Source organism: Capsicum annuum, chromosome 11, assembly GCF_002878395.1.
Source record: "Capsicum annuum cultivar UCD-10X-F1 chromosome 11, UCD10Xv1.1, whole genome shotgun sequence".
Classification (NCBI taxonomy): Eukaryota; Viridiplantae; Streptophyta; class Magnoliopsida; order Solanales; family Solanaceae; genus Capsicum; species Capsicum annuum.
The window spans coordinates 226468065-226488387 of NC_061121.1; the positions used below are offsets into that span (position 1 = coordinate 226468065).

The 20323-nt window shown below is 36.9% G+C and overlaps 1 protein-coding gene across 2 annotated transcripts; it reads left to right on the forward strand.

The window, feature by feature from the left end:
• The first annotated feature begins 2997 nt into the window (after positions 1-2997).
• On the forward strand, positions 2998-19811 carry LOC107847489 (serine/threonine-protein phosphatase BSL3). 2 transcript variants are annotated; one of them, XM_016691770.2, is made up of 22 exons: positions 2998-4152; positions 6055-6115; positions 6200-6278; positions 6367-6446; positions 6566-6660; positions 6743-6842; positions 10025-10094; positions 10253-10354; positions 10440-10521; positions 10666-10845; positions 12349-12616; positions 12740-12980; positions 13068-13238; positions 14320-14558; positions 17419-17503; positions 17589-17687; positions 17763-17962; positions 18035-18110; positions 18558-18693; positions 18807-18943; positions 19159-19222; positions 19310-19811. In XM_016691770.2, the coding sequence occupies exons 1-22, from the start codon at positions 3768-3770 to the stop codon at positions 19321-19323; spliced, it is 2964 nt and encodes a 987-aa protein (XP_016547256.1). In that variant the 5' UTR covers positions 2998-3767; the 3' UTR covers positions 19324-19811. The 2 variants fall into 2 exon arrangements, with proteins under 2 accessions (XP_016547256.1, XP_047255777.1); XM_047399821.1 differs by having other exon boundaries at positions 19159-19811.
• The last annotated feature ends 512 nt before the right edge of the window (positions 19812-20323 follow it).

Sequence of the window (20323 nt, forward strand, 5' to 3'; positions counted from 1 at the left end):
GTAGGACAAACATCTTGACGATTGTAGCACAAGATTAAATATAATTTGATCTTAATTATAGGAGTGGTAATATTCCAACTTCTTGTGCTAGTACATTTAGTATGTATTGAACGAACTAATTAGACATATTCGTTTATGTTTTGAATATCAATAAACGATTTCTTTATACCATTACATGTACTTATACTCTTAATCTTGATATAATTATTATGATCTATGTGGTTTGTTTTATCGTTTTACTCTATTAAAAGGTGAAACTCTTTTGTGAGTCAACATATTCTTGATAGGTTGGATGATGACGAATCACTTAGTGAAATATTAGTTAGTTGATAGAACCATGTCTCGAACTTGAGATAGAAGACACCCCTTTATGGTTGCTTATAAGTTTTCACATGAAAAAACTACAGGTGGATTTTGTATCCGTCATGTGAAACAAGTTAAGCATTATAAATAAAGGATTACATTGATTAATGAATTAAATTTTTCAGAGAATTTAATTTAATTGATTGGTGTCGGTAATTCTAACATAGGGAGTTAAATAAGATGCAATTAAATAAGATATAATGGTAGACTTGAATCGAGGAGTGCAATTACATATTTTAAGTTGAATAATTTATAATTTATTATGATATGATTATTTTTTTATCACCGAATTAATATCATAATTGAAAGTCTCACTTAATAAATCTGTGGTCCCTACCATGTCAGATTAATTAATTATTTTGGAAAGAAAGAAAAAACTTTATAAAAGAAGTAGTTTTGTTTTAATTGCTGGTCTTCTATTAATAAGGAAAGAATGAATTTAAAAATCAGGTTTAATGACTGCATTAAGGCTAAAAAGCATTTTGGGTATGAAACTCATAATAAAGGAAAAAACGTTTAAGGGCATAATTGCAACAATAAGGGCAAAACCGTTTTGCCCCTTTATCTTCCGCTCTGCATTAAAGATTGGAAATAAATAGGGTTTGATTTTTTGATTCATCATGATCTTCTTTTCTGAAAAAATAATCACTTGCCACTCAAGTGTTGATTGAAAAAAGATTAATTCGATTTTGGTAGAAGACCGCAGTCCTGGAAAACAAATCGTTGAACGAGTTTTGTGAATGCTTTAAGAGGTAAGTTTTCTGATTCTCATTTTGGTTATGTTATCTAGATATTATGTAAGTTATTGATCCTGTAGAATTATTGCTTCCGCTGTGCATGTTCTAACACTTCAATTACTCATTTATATTTTAGCTCCTATATAAAGTTTTTCAATCACATAAATGAAGTCTAAGAAGGATACGATATGCGCATATGTATACTCTAATATTGAATGGAAAATAACATAAATATACTTCTTAACTTATCATATTTATATAAATTTTCACTCTTACAAAGTAATTATAAAAATTTCAACTAATTATGTATCTTCATTGAATTTATCGGAAGCTAATTATACATCTCGACAGATTCAAATTTTTAAAAAATATATCAAGAACTAATTATGTATCTTTACAAAGAAAAATAAATAAATTTTCATTAAATGTATTATGTATCTCGACAGATTCAAAATTGAATAAAAAATGCATCGAGAGTTAATTATGTATCTTTACAAAGTTTTTTTTTTTTTTTTTTTTGATAAGTTAAAGGATTTAAATGACAAAAAACTAAATAAAAATGTTTACTTTACAAACTCGAATAAGAACAAGAGTTCAATAGACTATTTCGCCTAAATACTATTACTAATATAATAATGATTTTATTTAGTGGAAATAAAAAGATAATAATCTTTTTAGCTAAAGCCAGCTCTCATCCCATATGTATTAGTCAGGCCGGATCCTTTTCCCATATCATCCCCACGCGCCTGTTTCGCGCGTTCAATTGGAAACTGGTTAAAAAAAAGGACACAAAAGAATCTACCTTAACAAGCTTCAGGTACCTGTACACTACCCTTTCTGACTTGTACCTTAATGGTAAAATTCAAATCTTTACCGCCGTCACTTTTTTCCCTCGTTGGTTTCTTTCTTAGCCGTACAAATGAAAAAAATAATAATTTCAATTTACTGTCTAAATAAATTTTTAAAATTTTTTATTTTGTTATTCAAAACAGGAGTTTTGAAGTAACTGATAAAATTACGTGTTCAAATCTTAAAAATAGTTTCTGACAGAAATGTATAGTAAGAGTTTATACAATACACCTTTGTGGTGGGATTTTTTCCCAAACCTTGCGTATAGCGGAAAGTTTAATGCACTGAACTGTGTTTTTTTTTCTTAGCTTTGTTTTGGTATTCATGCCTAAGTCATGGTGTTAGTCTTATTTCAGAGTGTGTTATCGTTTGTTGTATTATTTAATAATAACCTTGTTTATGTTATTATTATATTTAGTGTATTTCTTGTTCCTTTGATATTTCTTTTCTAGATTATTTTCATCTTGAGATAGAGGTTTAAAGAAAATAACTTCTCTATCTCACAAAATAACTTCTCTATCTCATGTCTAATTAATGGTATGAATTATTTATATTTACCCTCTCCAAATTTCATCTTGTGAAAATATATCGAATATATTATTGCTATTTTTTCTATTTCATTTTATTTGACACTTATTGAGTTGATACATTCATTTAAGAATTTTCAATTAGGTGTGTATTTTACTAAATTAATCTTACTACAGATGTGTTGAAATTTTAAATTTGACTAAAAATACATTGTTTTTTTTTTATTTCATAAACTGAATAACTAAACTAAAATAGCTATTTTTAATATATAAACTAATTAAAATAAACTTTTTATACCTAAATTCGCTATACTTAATTCAAGAGTGAGAAACAACCTCTCCACTCACATTTTACCCATTTCATGTCATTTATAACGTTTTAGTAGATATTATTTTATTTATTACTGAACTAATTAAAATGAAACAATGGAAAACATTTTATTTAAGGATAAAAGAAAACTTTTAAAATTAAGTTATTTTTAATTATATTATAGTAAGTTGCTATTCTTTTTTGGTACGTATGTAATTAAGCTGTGATTCTTTTACTATTAAGTGCAGAAAATGGCGGATGATTGGTCCTAGAGAGAGAAAGTAGAGAGATATATATATATTGGCCGCCTTTTACAGAAGAAGAAAACAGAGCTATAGTATTAATTAGTAAATAATTTTTTTTTTGGGTGAGGGGAGAAAGAGAGAGAAAAGAAAAAAAAGGGGTCAAGAATTTTGAATTTTCTCTCTTTTCTCATTTGGGTTGTGATTTTCTTGGAGAGTTTTTTTTTTTGAAAGGTTTTGATGATTTTTTTTTTAATTCTCCTTTTCCATTTGGGTTGTGATTTTCTTGGAAAAATATTAAAAGGGTTTTGAAATTTTTGAATTTGGGTTGTGATTTTCTTGGAGAGTTTTTTTTGAAGGGTTTTGATAGTTTTTTTTAATTCTCTTTTTTTATTTGGGTTGTGATTTTCTTGGAAAAATATTAAAAGGGTTTTGAAATTTTTGAATTTGGGTTGTAATTTTCTTGGTAAAATAGTTGAGGGGTTTTGATAATTTTGAATTTTGTCTCTCGTTTTTTGTTTTTTTTTTCATTTGGGTTGTGATATTCTTGGAAAATATCATAAGGGTTGTGATTTTCTTGGAAAAATATTTGAAGGGTTTTGAAATTCTTGGGGTGTATTTGTATTGAATTGAAGGATCTGAATTAGGGTTTTTTCTTGAATTTGGATTGGAAATGCATATTGTTGAGAATTTGAACTTCAATTTGGAGCATTAGAGTTATTGGTTTTTGGGGTTTGATATGGATGTGGATTCAGCAATGGCATCGGAATCTGATCATGATCCAACGGTTCAGAATGATACTTGTTCAACATCGGAACAGCAGCTGAATGAAGAGTCATCTTCTTCACAAACTCAGCAACAGCAAAGTAGTAGTAGTAATAGTGGTGTTGTTGGAGGACCAAGGTGTGCTCCAACGTATTCGGTAGTGCACGAAGTAATTGAGAAAAAGGAGGATGGTCCAGGGCCGAGATGTGGGCATACGTTAACGTCTGTACCAGCTGTTGGTGAAGAAGGTTCAGCTAATTATATTGGTCCCAGGCTTATTCTTTTTGGTGGTGCTACTGCTCTTGAAGGAAATTCGGGTGCTTCTGGAACTCCTTCATCTGCTGGAAGTGCTGGAATTCGTAGGTTATCCAACTCAATTGATTAGCAGAACTTAGAACTTAGTAGTTGTAGCATTACCCTTGTAGTTTCTTGTTCCTCGATTTCTATCATATTTTTGTAGTTTTTGTACAGAATGTTTTGTTATGCTTCCTATAGTATTTTGTCACAACTGCTTCATTTCTGTTATTGCCTTCTCATCGAGCCAAGGGTCTATCGGAAATAAAATCTTTCTCTCAAGGGTAGGGGTAAGGTTTTTGTACACCTACCCTCGCCAAACCCACTTTGTCGGGTTACTTTTGGTATGCTGTTGTTGTTGTATCGGTTGTCCTAGCATTACTATGTGAGTTCTGGTTATTCCATTTCTACAACAACCTACTCAGTGTATTCCCACCAAAGTGGGGTGTGGGAAGGGTAGAGTGTACGCAGTCCATACCTCTACCTCAGAGGTGAGGTAGAAAGGCTGTTTCAGATACACCCCGAGTCAGGAATACACTAGTGTAGAAAGGCCGTAATAGAAGTACAATAAACAACAAGTAATATAAAAAATAACAGATAGTATCAGAAACAAAACTACCATTGAATTATACGAAATCAATCTACCCATACACATCAGGCATCACCAAAACAGAACAAGAAACTACCAGCCTAACACGATGACTACTAGTACATACAACAAGACAAAGCACTCCTACCTACTACCCTGGACACACTCCTTCCTACTAGCCATCTACCGTAATCCGCGTTTTCCGTAACTTCCTATCTTGGGTCATGTCTGCGATAAATTGTAACTGCGCCACATCCGGTCTAATCACTTCTCTCCAATATTTCGTCGGTCTATCTCTGCCTTACCTTTGCCTTTCTTGAATCCATCCATAGCCAACCTCTCATACCTCCGTATTGGCGCGTCCGTGCATCTTCTCATCACGTGTCCGAATCATTTCAACCTTGCTTCCTGCATCTTGTCTTCCACCGAATTCACTCCCACCTTGTCTTGGATATCCTCATTCCTAATCATATCTCTCCTAATAAACCTACACGTCCATCGCTACATCCTCATCTCCATCAATTTCGTCCTCTGTTCGTAAAATTTCTTGATTGGCGTACACTCCGTCTCATACAACACAATTGGTCTAACTACCACTTTGTAGAATTTGCTTTAAGTTTAGGAGGCACCTTTCTTACACACAAGACTCCAGATGCGAGTCTCCATATATGTTATTCCACTCAATCTTGTAATTCCGTTTCTGTTACTATTGAATGTTTTTTGCACTTCGATTATCGTATTATTTTGTTATAGTGACTATTCCTTTTTGGTGTGCTTTGTCATGCGTTCTTCATCGGAAACCACCTCTCTACCTTACCTCTGCGATAGTGGTACGGACTGCGTACTCTACCCTCCTCGGACCCTACTTTGTGGGAACACACCATGTATATTGTTGTTGTTGTCATGTTTTTGTAGCATTTTGTCTTGGTTTCTCCACTCTCGTTATTTTCGTTTTTCGAACTACTTTGTAATGCTTTTACTTGAGCCGAGGGTCTATCGGAAATAATCACTCTACTTCCTGAGGTAAGGGTAAGGTCTCGTATACACTACCCTCCCCAGACTCCATTTGTGGGATTACACTAGGTATGTATGTACTTGTTGTTTGTGTCGATCCAGCTTGTTAGCACCTCCGTCATTCTATCGGTTTGTGCGTCTTTCTGCCATTATAGGTATTGGATAACTTTGCCCAGCGCCTCGCTGTTAGGAGAAATGACATAGATTTTACGTTTGTCTTGCTCGGATTTGAATCATGGTCTCCTATGGGGTCTTCATTCTAGCTTCATCCATTTCAGGGCAGACCTATGGGTGTGGTAGTAGAACTGAACCTATGGGTTTCAAATTTAAAATGATTTATGTGAGGTTTTGTATCTAATTGCAGGCTTAGCAGGGGCTACTGCTGATGTGCACTGTTATGATGTTTTGACAAATAAATGGTCTAGGTAAGTCTTAACTGCACGAATGACAAGCTACATACTGTTTTTTGGTGCTTAGTTAGAAGGTTGAATATGTGATGAACTTCACAGGATAACTCCCATTGGAGAGCCACCCACACCAAGGGCTGCACATGTTGCTACAGCTGTGGGAACTATGGTTGTTATTCAGGTCCGTATTGGCTGCTAGCTTTGTTGTTTGATTTGTGTATGATAATCCCGTTCAGTCACTTAAGGTGCTCTATTACCATCTATCTCAGGGTGGAATTGGTCCAGCTGGTTTGTCAGCTGAGGATCTTCATGTTTTGGACCTTACTCAACAACGTCCACGATGGCACAGGTTAGCACCTTTGTAGTTATGTCTATAGCTGTCATAATGAATGTTGCCTGTGTATGAAGATACATGAAACCATGACAAACTTGTGTTAAGTGCTACTGAAATGATTTTGATCTTATCAGGGTTGTAGTGCAAGGACCTGGTCCAGGTCCGCGTTATGGACATGTTATGGCTTTGGTAGGGCAAAGATATCTCATGGCAATTGGCGGAAATGATGGTTAGTCTGATGACTGAGTCGATCTATTTCTTTTCAGCGATGACAGTGTCCAGAAAAATCTTAAGCATTCCACTGTACCCAGGAAAACGGCCCCTAGCGGATGTTTGGGCTTTGGACACGGCTGCCAAGCCATATGAATGGCGGAAATTGGAACCGGAGGGTGAAGGTCCACCTCCTTGCATGTAAAGTTCATATTCTCTCCCTTGAAAATTTGTACTTCATTTTCTTTGTTACCCACTAAGTTATCGTTTCTCTTGATTGTATTTATTTGCTTATTCAGAATTCTATACTTTAGAAGGTAGCAAACCTCAAGAATTACTTGTACATATCTGTAAGTATTACATGCTGTTAGTAGTGTCAATGATGCATTGTCTGTTTGGTTGGCTTGTAAATTATGTGTATATGATCTGATTAGGAGAGTATGTGATGTTATATATAAGTTGTTTATCCTAGAGCTGGATCGGTAGAAGCGTGTCTGTTCATGCTAGTTGGAAATAAATGCAATAAATATTTTTAGCTCCTGAAATTTTAGAAATTATGTCCTGAAGGTTGTTGTAATTTTCTTATAAGTTTGCAATGTTAAGCTACAAACTGATGTATAGTTCATTTGGTAAAATGGGAGCTCTAAGGAGATAAGAAGATCCTTATAGGAAAAAAGAGCTTAGAAGATGGGAAAGAAGCAATGCTAATATGCCAGCTTCTCTTTTTTCTTTTTAAAAGAGAAGCAATGTTAATATGGGAAATCCCTAGGTTGCAGTGGTAAGAGTTGCTACCAATGAGTTCTAGCTGCCAGAGTCTTCAATTAGAATAATGTAAAGGAAATCAATTGTCCATCCCTTTTCCGATGTGAGACTCTTAGTAGTCCCTCACGTCCAGACCTTGTTAACTGGAGAGTGGACAATACAATATGGGGACCCAACATCGGTGAACAAAGATTTGGGATGGGCACCATGTAAAGAATCGAGCTTGGGCCTAACTCAACCCAAAGCTAGTTCATGAGGGGAGGATTGTCCAAGTCCATATAAGGAGACCAATTGTCCATCCCTTTTCCGGTGTGGGACTCTTAACTAATACTTTCTATTAATCATAAAAAGGAAAATATGATTTTTACCTATCAAAGGAAATGCATGCACCCTTTGTTTCATAGTCAACCTTGGAGTGAGATTTTGACTGCTACCTAGATTAAAGACTTAAGAGATGCTATAAGCTGGTCCATCTTTTATTTAACTATTGTATATTTAATCCTTTGAAGACTGGTCAGTAGTAACTTTTAGCAACCCTACTAGGTTTCTCATACTGGCAGGAATTACCCAACTAGTATTTGGAGGTGATTGACTGTGCGTTTGCGGAGATGGATATATGATTTAGAGTCGATGGGTTGTGGAGTTGTTGCGGTTTTGTCTTTTTATGTATATCTACATAAACATGTTTTTTACCTTATAAAGAGCACATTTTATTTTGAAGTGAGATTTCAGTATTTCATTATGGCATCCATAAGATGCAAAGAGCCTATAGAGCTAAGGAGCTGACCAAATCCAGGTAGTGATCTAAGTTATTTACAGGGGAAGAGTTGGCCAGCTAAGAAGTTTAGTCAAAAAATAGCCTTAAGCTTATAGATTGGAGTTGGAGCCTCCATTGAAAAATCTCCTGTTTCTTTCATTCCATATACACGAAAAAAAATACAGGGTGGGGTAGTGATCTTGATTTTCCTGATGGATTTTCTAACTTCCATAGAGCTCCAATTAGTGTAAGCATCTATGATATTGAAGGGTGTTGACCAGTTTATACCAAAAAAGGGCTAGGAACATGTTCCAGAAATCTGTTGCAAAAGGGCACTGAGGCATAAGGTGGTTGACGCTTTCTGATGTTGCCTGACACATGTAACCCCTATGACCTGTTGGAATCTTCTTCTAATAAGATTGTCTTGAGTCAGGCATGCTCCTTTTAAGTCTATCTAAGTAAAACATGAGATTTCAGGGGGAATTTTAGTCTTCCCGACTAATTTTTTGCACATATATACATTGTCTCAGCTGAACGCGTTGCAGAGGGATAGATTCACCTCTGCAATTTTGTCACTTGGATTTGAAAAAAATTTCTTTACGAGTACATATTTTTGGTAAGAAAAGAAGTTTCAGTGCTCAACACTAAACCGAGTCAGATGTATGTACAAGTTGTTTATATGATTCTGAGTCATCTTATGAAGTTTGCCCACTAGCTTCCAACATTGCGTTCTCACACAGAGTGCAAATGAAATTAAGAGCATTTTTTATTCTTCCTTTCTCATTCCACAAGCACCAGAAGAGTCACAGTGGTCATTTCCTAAGTTGTCTTCCTTTCCCAGACGTAGTTGCTCTTCACAATTATATTTCTTTTTTTCTTCTTTTACTTTCACTGCAGTAGCATTGACAAAGTATTACATCTCTGCTTGGAATTGCTTCAAACTCATGATATCAAAGTATTCAGGCTTCCAACTTGATGTTTAAGGAAGCAAGTTAACATATTTCCGATGAATTTTCTTAGAAGTTTTTCAATTACCTTAAAAGAAAAAAGAGAGAAATTTTCTAATGACAACTTAGAGTGGAATTACTTGTAAAAAATTTAAAAAGAGAAACCTAGAATAGAAGCTGTACTTATTTCTGATGGTGTTCTTTTACCAGCTTTTTAATTACCTTAAAAAAAGACGGAAATTTACTGACAACTACCTAGAATGGAACTGCTCTTAAAAAAATCTAGATTGGAAATACCTTTCCCATTATTTTTCTTGCAGTTGTATTGGATATCACTATGACAACCAAATCCATCACAGTTTCACCATCCAGAAAAAGAAAAAATGAAAAATAGAAAAGAAGAACAAATAAAATGTAAATGTGTTTAGTTTCTTTGTGATCATCTCATAGAATCGGTTAGCAAGAAGCTGCTAATTTCTTGTGTTCTTTTGAAGCTTTCATCAGTTAGTGCATAATGCATAAAACAACAACAATATACCCTATGTATTCCACAAAGTGGGGTAGTCAAAAAGAAAAGGTTAGAACCTTTAACGCACAAGTATCATATTTATTTTCTGCACAGTGTCTCGTAGAAGATGTTATTTCTTCTGTTTTCTGAAGCATTTCAAGCACTTGTGATGGAATACCTCTGGAGCAAGCATCAGAATATTTCTTTCTGTTTGTTAATGAAAAGATTGTGCGTTTTTTGTTAAAGGCATTTTATTTTTTTTATCGTCATTTATTTTTTATTTTTCTTTTTGGATTGTCATGAGTTTTTTCTGACCTTCTGAAATCAGATTATGGTGCATGTGATACTAATCTAGGCCGACCAATTAATAAATCAAGGAAGTCCTAATATGCCACTGTTTCGTATTTAGGTATGCAACCGCAAGTGCACGCTCAGATGGTCTTCTTCTCCTCTGTGGAGGGAGGGATGCCAACAGCGTGGTGAGCCAAGCATATACTCTTTATATTGGTTTATTTGTTTGTTCTATCATATTGCTAATTGCCAGGCAGTTAGATCTGTATGTCATGATGGTGCTCTTCGGTTTAGTATCGGGTCAATTGTTCTTATTCTTTTTTCCCGCTGCCTTGGTTATTCATAGCCTCTAGCAAGTGCATATGGACTTGCCAAACATAGAGATGGGCGTTGGGAATGGGCCATTGCCCCTGGTGTGTCACCCTCCCCTAGATATCAACATGCTGCAGTAAGTGTGCTTTTTTCATTTTCGTTAAATTGCTCCTTTCTGGCATTGATAGTAAGGGAGTTATTAGTTGTTTCTGGTAACCTAGGTTTTTGTTAATGCTCGGCTACATGTATCTGGAGGGGCACTTGGTGGTGGACGCATGGTGGAGGACTCATCCAGTGTAGCGGGTATTTCCTTTATGCTGTTTGTGTTGATTGCTTATTTAGATAAACTCTTTCTGATTTGGTTATATCTTTTACTTTTCACTTTGCTCGGTATGATATCATTCTCACAACCATATTTCTTCTTTCTTCCTTCTCTTCTTTTGGCAGTTCTTGATACAGCTGCAGGAGTGTGGTGTGACACAAAATCTGTTGTAACTAGTCCTAGAACTGGCAGGTACAGTGCGGATGCAGCTGGTGGAGATGCTGCTGTTGAATTGACCAGGCGCTGTAGGCATGCAGCTGCTGCTGTTGGGGACTTGATATTTATCTATGGTGGTCTACGTGGTGGTAAGGCTATAAGACATGCATGTTCAATATCTTCTTCACATTGTTGCAAAGATTGAAAAAAGTTGATGTGGAAGGTAGCAGCATACCTTCCACTTTCCTTTCAAACAATCATTTCCCCTCTACTTCCCTTGTAGTAAGCCATTTTAAATTCAACCAAATGTAGAATAAACTTCTCTGACGATATAACCTGACTAAAAGTTAATAAATATACCCCAACATTTGATTTGTACAAATCATGCAAATCAGATTCAAAGCCAAAGACTAAATTTAGTTCAAAACCCAAATAAAATAAATGACTTACCAAGTGCTAAACTATGTTAAACATCTACAGATTTGTAACACTTAGTTGTTTGATATAAACTTGAAACTAAACACTAATGTGAATATTCAATTTCAACCCTTATCAAAAAAAAAAAAAATTTCTTATCAAAAGTGAATATTCAATTTCAACTACGCAACTGCCCCAAATTCATCAGTTATTTATATAAATCATCTGTAGTCATTTCTGTATTCAGATTCATTTTTATCACAGCAACAACAACGACGTCTCCGAGGTTGGCTATATGAATCCCACTTTCAGTCAAGCTCATTTCATATCAATTATCATCATCACATTAAAAAAAATTAGTTAAATATATAATATATAATATTATAATAATAATAGAAGTTCTCTAACAAGTCTAAAACCTAATCCTCAAGTGATAATTATTGCCAATATGGATTTTTTTCCCTCCATTTTCCCTATCTTTTTAGCTAAGTGTGCATTGATACCAAGACTATGTAGGTCTTTCGAGACAACTTCCTCCCATGTGATTTTAAGTCCATCTCTTTCGAAGCAGACTTCGTAAAAACTGGATGGAGTGCAAGTGTGACAGCTTCATCTAATCTTAATCCTAACTAGTTATATCTCTTACTTGAATTTTTGTTTTTCTTGTGCTTTTTCTTGCTATGCTCGTGTCAGTGCTATTAAAGACTTGCTTGAGGCTTTCTTAAGCTGATAAGCGTTGAAGCTAGGTACAAAGCAGAATAAGGGCTCCGCCTTGCTAGGACGGTGCCTTGCAATGACATCTGCCTCTGGTTGAAAATAGTGAAATATCTACTTTTTCCATATGACATGGCGGTGATGAGATACATCAGAACAATTGTGTCTTTCTGTCAAATACCTGTCTTTGAAACTTAGATATCAATAATCAAGAACAGAGATATTCATGGATATCAAGGCAATAGATTAGTTAGCTGATCTCATATTAAATTTGTACATATTATGTTGCAGTTATGTTTGCAAAAGTGTTTGTTAACTATCCAAACTGCTGCAATGAATACTTCTCTTCTTTCTGTTCTTTTAGTCTTTCCCATGTAAAGTACATCACATGAGAACCTCTGGAGCAGTTATTGGATCACTTCCTGTTTTCTGCTAGGAGCGTACTTAAGCTGTTAAAAAGTTGCTGATGTTTTGGAATCCTTTTATTCAATGCAATTAGTTACCTGTCATTAATTTCACAGGTGTACTACTGGATGATTTGCTTGTTGCTGAAGACTTGGCGGCTGCAGAAACTACAACTGCAGCTTCACATGCTGCAGCTGCTGCAGCCAATCTACAAGCAGGCAGGCTTGCTGGGAGGTATGGTTTTGGTGATGAAAGAACGAGACAAACAGTTCCTGATGCAGTTAATGATGGTTCTGTTGTACTGGGTAATGCTGTTGCTCCCCCTGTAAATGGTGATGTGTATGCTGATATAAGTACTGAGAATGTCATGCTTCAAGGATCTCGGTGAGTCTACAATTGCATAATAATCACATTGCCTATTGTGCTTGCTGTCCTTTTTTTTTTTTAAAAAAATATTCTCTTGCTGCCTTAGTTTCTCAGTTCCACCATCTTGGGTTTGCTTTATAGGAGACTCAGCAGAGGTGTTGAATATCTCGTGGAGGCCTCCGCAGCAGAAGCTGAGGCTATTACTGCTGCACTAGCAGCTGCCAAAGCTCGACAGCAAGGTAATGGAGAAGTCGAACTTCCTGATAGGGACGGTGGAGCAGACGCTACACCAAGTGGAAAAACAGCATCTACTTTGATAAACCCAGATTCTTCCGGATCAAATAATTCTGCCCCTACTGGAGTCCGTCTTCATCATCGTGCTGTTAGTATTCAGATCCTTTACGATGTCGTGCTATCAGGTTAAGTTTGGAAAATGTAGACTGATCGTGTGCCTTCCCTACATTTATAGATAGTTGTAGCTGCAGAGACTGGTGGTGCACTAGGTGGTATGGTACGGCAGCTTTCCATCGATCAATTTGAAAATGAAGGCCGGCGAGTCAGTTATGGAACTCCAGAAAATGCCACGGCAGCACGAAAACTTTTGGATCGACAAATGTCCATCAACAGTGTTCCGAAAAAGGTGCAATAAGTTATTTTGTGCTTCGATTAGTTAAGATTAGGGGTGTCAAAGTGAGCCCAAATTAAGTGAACCTGCCCAACCCAACCCAGCCTATGCGTTGGGCTCAAGATAATTTATAATTGGGTTCAATCTCAACCCATTTTAAAAAGATCTTCAAGTGAGCGCATCGGATCCTCCAAAAATATCATTCTACCTCATTTATTTGTTAGATAAAAAATTGCCAGGCCACTTAAGGTATTGGTTGTGTACCATCACAAAATCATTTGGGAAGCCACAGATTCATCCATCTATATAGGATCACATGCGGATCATTGCATACATGCATATGAATACATCTATATCTATGCCATGGAGCCTCTGGAAGTTTATTCTTAAAACCTTTAATGCAAAGGATTTATTCCAAACTCTTTGAATTAGGATCACAATTTTGATCCTACATCAGGCATTCATGAAATACTATAGCAAATCTCCAAGGAGAGTGGATGCATTAGATTGGGAGATTCCCTTTTATTCCTAGTTGTTCCTTGAGTGGATGTTGAGAAAATTACTGGAGAGTTCTAAGCAAGATGGTCGTTAAGCGACTTCAGGGTGAACCAATACCTTAACGACCAAAAATACACTATTTTTGGAGGATCCGACATGGGTGTGACAACATTTTTGGAGAGTACGAGCAATTTAGCTTAAGACGTTGAATGGAGACATGAACAAGTAGAAAGATAAGCGAAAAAAAGAAGTTGAATTCTATATTTATCCTGATGTATATATTGCGGCTTTGGAGGGCCAGAGAGAGAGAGGTGGGTTAGAAGAGGGACGGCAGAAAGAGGAGAAGATTTCCAAATGGGAGACGGTTGGACTGCAATAGATACTCAGGGCAATTGGCCCATAGCTATTCACAATACTCAACAACAACAACAACAACAACAACAAACCTAGTATATTCCCACATAGTGGGGAACAGAAAAACATATATCCACTTCGAAGAATAACTCTTACAAGTTACAAGTTTAGGCAGTCTTGTTCATATTAGAACAAAAAACTTTTTATGCTTGTTATAATATTTTCTTCTTTCTCTCTGTCTCAGCTGATCGCGCATCTTTTGAAGCCTCGGGGTTGGAAGCCGCCTGTGCAACGACAGTTTTTTTTGGACTGCAATGAGATTTCTGATCTTTGTGATAGTGCCGAAAGAATATTTGCAAGTGAACCTACTGTTTTACAGTTAAGGGCTCCTATTAAGATATTTGGCGATTTACATGGGCAATTTGGGGATCTCATGCGTCTATTTGACGAGTATGGTTCCCCATCGACTGCTGGGGATATTGCGTAAGTCCCCTGACAATCTTGCAGTTCTGTAGTTTAGTTTTTTATTTAAGGGAGTACGTTCAACTATAGGTTCTCTTTCATAATTCTTTTACTCTCGTTATCTACTAAAAGGAATATTGTTAATCCTTCTTCTTGGGGGGTTTTCACCATTTTTTGGGTGGGGGCCAGGGAACATACGATAAAGTAAAGAGGATATCATTCTACCTCCTCATTTATTTGGTAGATAAAAAATTTGCCAGGCCACTTAAGGTATTGGTTGTGTACCATCACAAAATCATTTGGGAAGCCACAGATCCATCCATCTATATAGGATCACATGCGGATCACTGCATGCATGTGAATACATCTATATCTATGCCATGGTGCCTCTGGAAGTTTATTCTTAAAACCTTTAATGCAGAGGATTTATTCCAAACTCTCTGAATTAGGATAACAATTTTGATCCTACATCAGGCATTCATGAAAATACTATAGGAAATCCCCAAGGAGAGTGGACGCATTAGATTGGGAGATTTATTCCTAGTTGTTCCTTGTGTGGATGTTGAGAAAATAACTGGAGAGTTCAAAGCAAGATGGTCTTTAAGCGACTTCAGGGTGAACTGGGCTGGGGGGAATGAAGGATGATGGTTCCAGTTCACCCTGAAGTCACTGAACAACTATCTTTCTTTGAACTTTCCAGTAACTTGCTGAACATCCATACAAAATATATTAGGTGTTTTCATCCAGTGAGGAGTGTGAGAGGTTGGTTGTGGTGAGCTTCAGCTGAGATAGAGGTAGGGCGAAGAAGCATTGGGTAGAGGTGCTTAGTTGGACATGACCATATTAGATAGGAAGTTACGGAATTCGCGGATTAGGGTGGTATAGTACGTATGTAAGTGTTGTCTCATAGTCTAGCAGGATAGGTTTTCTTTGCATACCAACAGTACTGCACAATTCTCATAGTTTCTGGTTCCTTAGTTTCCGCTGCTACTTGTTGTTTATTGTGCTCCACCTATCATTTTATTTTATTGTGCTTACTGTCTTTTCTCTATATGCTTTACAATGCCTCCCGTATTATTTGTGATGTCTTCATTACTTCTGTTTTCTCCTTTTAAATTTTAATTGAGCCAAGGGTCTTTCGAAAACCACCTCTCTATCTCCACCTTTGGGATTTCACTGGATATTTTGTCGTTTCCTTCCATCTGCCTAAGCCAAGGCATTGGCTGACAAAGTTACCCGATACTTGTGTGGTGGGAGGTAGCAGGTACCCGATGGTACCACCGCCATAATAGAAGTAAAGATGATGTCTTACATTATTTAACTGCGGACCATAGAGAGCAGCTGCTTGTTCAGGATATGTGAATAGTTCAAAGTAGACTTTGGGTCGATGTGAGAAAATCAGAATTGATACTAGATGGAGAAGTGTGTGATAACATGGACCCCTCACAATGATGTTTGGTTGTAAGTTGTGTTACTGCTTACAAAATATGTAGGACTATCTTGCGAGGAAAGGGGACTTGGCATCTGTAGCATTGCCCTTTGCAATAGGTCTGGGGAAGTGTCTATGAAGGTTGTAACATTGCCCTTTTCATTAGGTCCTGGGAAGTGACTATATGGAGGTTACAAATGAGGAGAAGGCTATGTGATCTGAGGTGGTTGCAGCCAAATATGGAAGTAGCGAATATGGATGGTTCACTAAATAGGTCACAACATCTCACAGGGATACGTGTGTGGAACGAATAAGGAGGTAATTTTAGTTGTACTGATTTTATGGTTGGAGTGGGAGTCGTATGCGTTGTTGGATATTTGGTGCAGGAAGTCAACATTGTACGATGTTAAATGTCCGATACTGGTGGAGGAAAGGGGATGTTATCTCATTATATGGTATTTGACAATCCTCACCTTGTGACCTAGAATTTTGATGTTGAGTCAGTCCAAAGGTCCATTTCTCCTCAAATAAGATGTTTCTACAGTTGCTCTAGCTGGTGATAATGATGCGATAGTGCTGGAGTGGAAAAGTTTATCAAAAGTAACACATGCAAGATAACATGGGGTAGTTTTTAAAAGATCTTTTCGGAGGATGGGTTGGGAGAACTCCTAACCAATAGCTAGAGTTGTGATTAGGGAGGGTGATGATGGAATTGAACAGCCCCCTCTCCCCTACCCTCTTCTAATAAAGAAACAAGGGGAAGGGGCGTTCTTTTTCACAAACTTAGGTGCATGCTGGGATGTATTCTTATGGCAGTCAACTTGAGGGAGAAAGGCAAGGTAAGCTTGCATGCATTTTGTTTCCGGGGTGGTTGGTGAGACAAATTGGTTGATGCTCAACTCCTTAATCAGTTAAGTCCAGTAAAGTTGGAGGAGTGACAACATGAGAGAAGGAAGGCATGTTGAATGTTGCACGACTCTGCATGTTTCAATGATTTGAGGTGCAAGGATAGAAGAATATTTCAGGAGTGGAAAAGCTCTGGAGGATCCTGATTAAAAAGTCTTTGTAGAAGATGAAGACAGGACTTTGCTGTTACTTGCTGAAAGGATGAGGAGAAAAAAGGGACTTTGCTGTTTATATATATGTATTATTGGAATAATATGATATACAGTGACTGTAGCCTATGGATTCTGGTTATATTATTTGGTGATTGTGTAACCTAATGATTTTGTTTTTGTAAATCAAGTTGAGATTTACATTGTATCTGTCTTTTTCTGCTTCTATCTTCTCTGTGGCTTCTAAGTTTTCTACCAATATTTGTAGTTGATAGTTAAATTTATCTTTTTCTTATGTCAATATGCAGTTTTTTTTTCAGTGTGCAGTTCTAATGCTGTTTCCTTGGTAATTTTTCTTCTACCAGTAAATACTAATCTTGTGTAATCGGCTCTTCAGGTATATTGATTACCTCTTCTTGGGAGATTATGTTGATAGGGGCCAGCACAGCTTGGAGACCATTACTCTTCTCCTTGCTTTAAAGGTACCTTTTTGGTATTTACTTATGGTATGCTTCCACTTCCGGAATTACTTCTATTGATTTTAATGCACATCACTGTTTGTGTTAGGTCGAGTATCCTCACAATATACATTTAATACGTGGGAACCATGAAGCTGCAGATATAAATGCGCTTTTTGGCTTTCGAATTGAGTGCATCGAACGCCTGGTATGCTACTATCATTACCAAATGAAAGTCCTCCTTCCCCCTTCGAGTTGGTTACTGATCTTCTTTATGGAGCAGGGTGAGAGAGATGGAATCTGGGCATGGCATCGGATTAACAGATTGTTCAACTGGCTTCCTCTGGCTGCCCTGATTGAGAAAAAAATCATCTGTATGCATGGTGGGATTGGAAGGTCCATTAATCACCTTGAGCAAATAGAGAGTATCCAGCGTCCTATCACTATGGAGGCTGGCTCAATCGTTCTGATGGATTTGTTGTGGTTAGCAAGCCTTCTCTTTTTCCTTCTTTTATTTTAACAGTCCTATTTTCTAAAATCAATTTATGCTTCTAGGTCTGATCCAACCGAAAATGATAGTGTTGAAGGACTAAGACCAAATGCAAGAGGCCCTGGCTTGGTAACTTTTGGGGTAAGTAATTTATTTTACCACTTCTTTGAGATTACTGATTCAATTCATCTTAAGAATCTGCTATATTATTGTCCATTTGGGAGAACTGCAGTTAGTTACAAAGACCCATGAAAGAATGGCATTTGACCAAAAATATCAGCTGCCCCCATCCACCCCTCCCCATCTCTTGTATTTCATCCCTGCGCAGGCTGTCATTTCTTTAGTGCTTTTTTCGTCATACCAATAGCTATTGTAGCTCCTCACCTCATTTTGTTTTTGGGGTTATTATATCTTAAAAGTTCTGATAATTGGGATAATTTTTCTAGCTTTTGGTGTTGAATGTTTCTTTGGTCCATGAAAATCACAGGTCATTCCTCTTTTTTTTGTTGCTAAGCTGTCGGTTGCATTTACTTTTTATAGCTCCCCTCCTGTATTGCACTTATGTAAAACTTTTTCCTTTACATGCAGCCCGATCGGGTGATGGAATTTTGCAACAACAATGATCTTCAACTAATAGTCCGAGCCCACGAATGCGTGATGGACGGCTTTGAAAGATTTGCTCAGGGGCATTTGATTACGCTTTTTTCAGCCACCAATTACTGTGGTATGTTCTTTTATTGTTTTTGGATGCTCGGAAGTTTTTTAACTTTTAAGATAGCAGTTTTATCTATATAGGGGACCGGACCCCCTTTTAAAGTAAAATCTACTGCTGTGTAGGTACTGCCAACAATGCTGGTGCCATTTTGGTATTGGGTAGAGATCTTGTTGTGGTTCCAAAACTTATCCACCCAATTCCACCAGCTTCATCGCCTGAAAATTCACCTGAGCGGCATCTAGAAGACACTTGGATGCAGGTTCGATTATTTTCTTGTCTTTTTGTTTTCCACACATATCTTTTGCCGGGGTCCTATAGGAAACAACCTCTCTATCTCACCTCTGAGGTAGTGGTATGGACTGCGTACACTTATCCTCCCCAGACCCCACTTGGTGGGAGTATACTTGGGTATGTTGTTGTATTTTTTGTTATTTAATAATCTATGTTGGTCGTGTTTACACTCGTCTGTTTTAGGAGCTAAATGCTAACCGACCACCTACACCAACCAGAGGCCGTCCCCAAGTTGCCAATGATCGAGGTTCTCTTGCTTGGACTTAGATTTATAATGAAAGATTGTTTTCATATGCTTCAAGGCTCATGCTCTAACATCTGGGATGATTTCCAGTGATATGTACATAGCATGATGCCATTTGGAGAGTGTCGCGGACAAATATATCCTCCTCTTGAAGATTTAAGGCTTTGAGGCACTCAAGATCTTCCTGCACAATGGACAAGAGGCCTTCGGACAAGATTCAGATCTCAAAAGGTTGCAGGCACAAGCTGTTCGGGATCTTCAAAGTTTTCCCTTGTACATTGAGCCACAAAACACAGATAGAAGGATCAACACGTGTTGCTATGTTCTCGTGCGATGGATAGTGCTAGGTTTTCATTTTATAAATTTCCCAGCTAGAGTTATATATAATTCCTCCCCCCCCTTGCTTTAGGCATATTATTTTTGTCGGTCGATGGTAAAAGAGGACTCAAGGATCCTCATATATGATTGGTGAGATACATATGTACCATAGATGGTGTGATTGTGTTGGTTTCATGTAGAATGCAACTTGTGTGTGAAAAATATGGAAAGCTTTACTAGCACAAGAGTGGCTAATTACTATTTCTTTGCTTCATCTTTCAGAGTTTTAGCAGTATTCATGTTACAGGTGTAAGTTAGAACAATTTGTAATTCTTTTGCTTTCATGTTTGGGTTACTTTTAGGTATTCAAGAAAAGATAATAGTAGGTGGATATTCGTAATTGCTTTTTGTTACTTGATGTGGTATCTCTTGCTTGATTTAATTCTCTACCCAGGCAATTGTTCGAATTACTTTTTGTATCTTTATTTCTTGTTCGTTCTTTTTAGTAGGACTCGACAGGATTAATGTTGGATTTGCCTATGACAAATGATTGATTTACTTTGAATGATTTTCATGGTGAAACTTCACAAGAGACTCATATTCTACCTGTATATGTCAAAATGGCATTAAAAGAAGGAAAAATAACATAAACATACACCTTAATCTATCATATTTACATAAATTTTCATCCTTATAAAGTAATTATAAATATTTCAACTAATTATGTATCTTCATTAAATGAATCGAAAGCTGGCGGTGACAGCCCCCCACACCCACCCACACCCA

Excerpts from the sequence above, each read along its gene's own strand:
- LOC107847489 (XM_047399821.1), top strand. The coding sequence starts at position 3,768 with ATGGATGTGGATTCAGCAATGGCATCGGAATCTGATCATGATCCAACG. Across the intron at positions 6,661-6,742 it reads GGCAATTGGCGGAAATGATG|GAAAACGGCCCCTAGCGGAT; the intron begins GTTAGTCTGATG and ends CACTGTACCCAG. Across the intron at positions 10,355-10,439 it reads CTAGATATCAACATGCTGCA|GTTTTTGTTAATGCTCGGCT; the intron begins GTAAGTGTGCTT and ends CTGGTAACCTAG.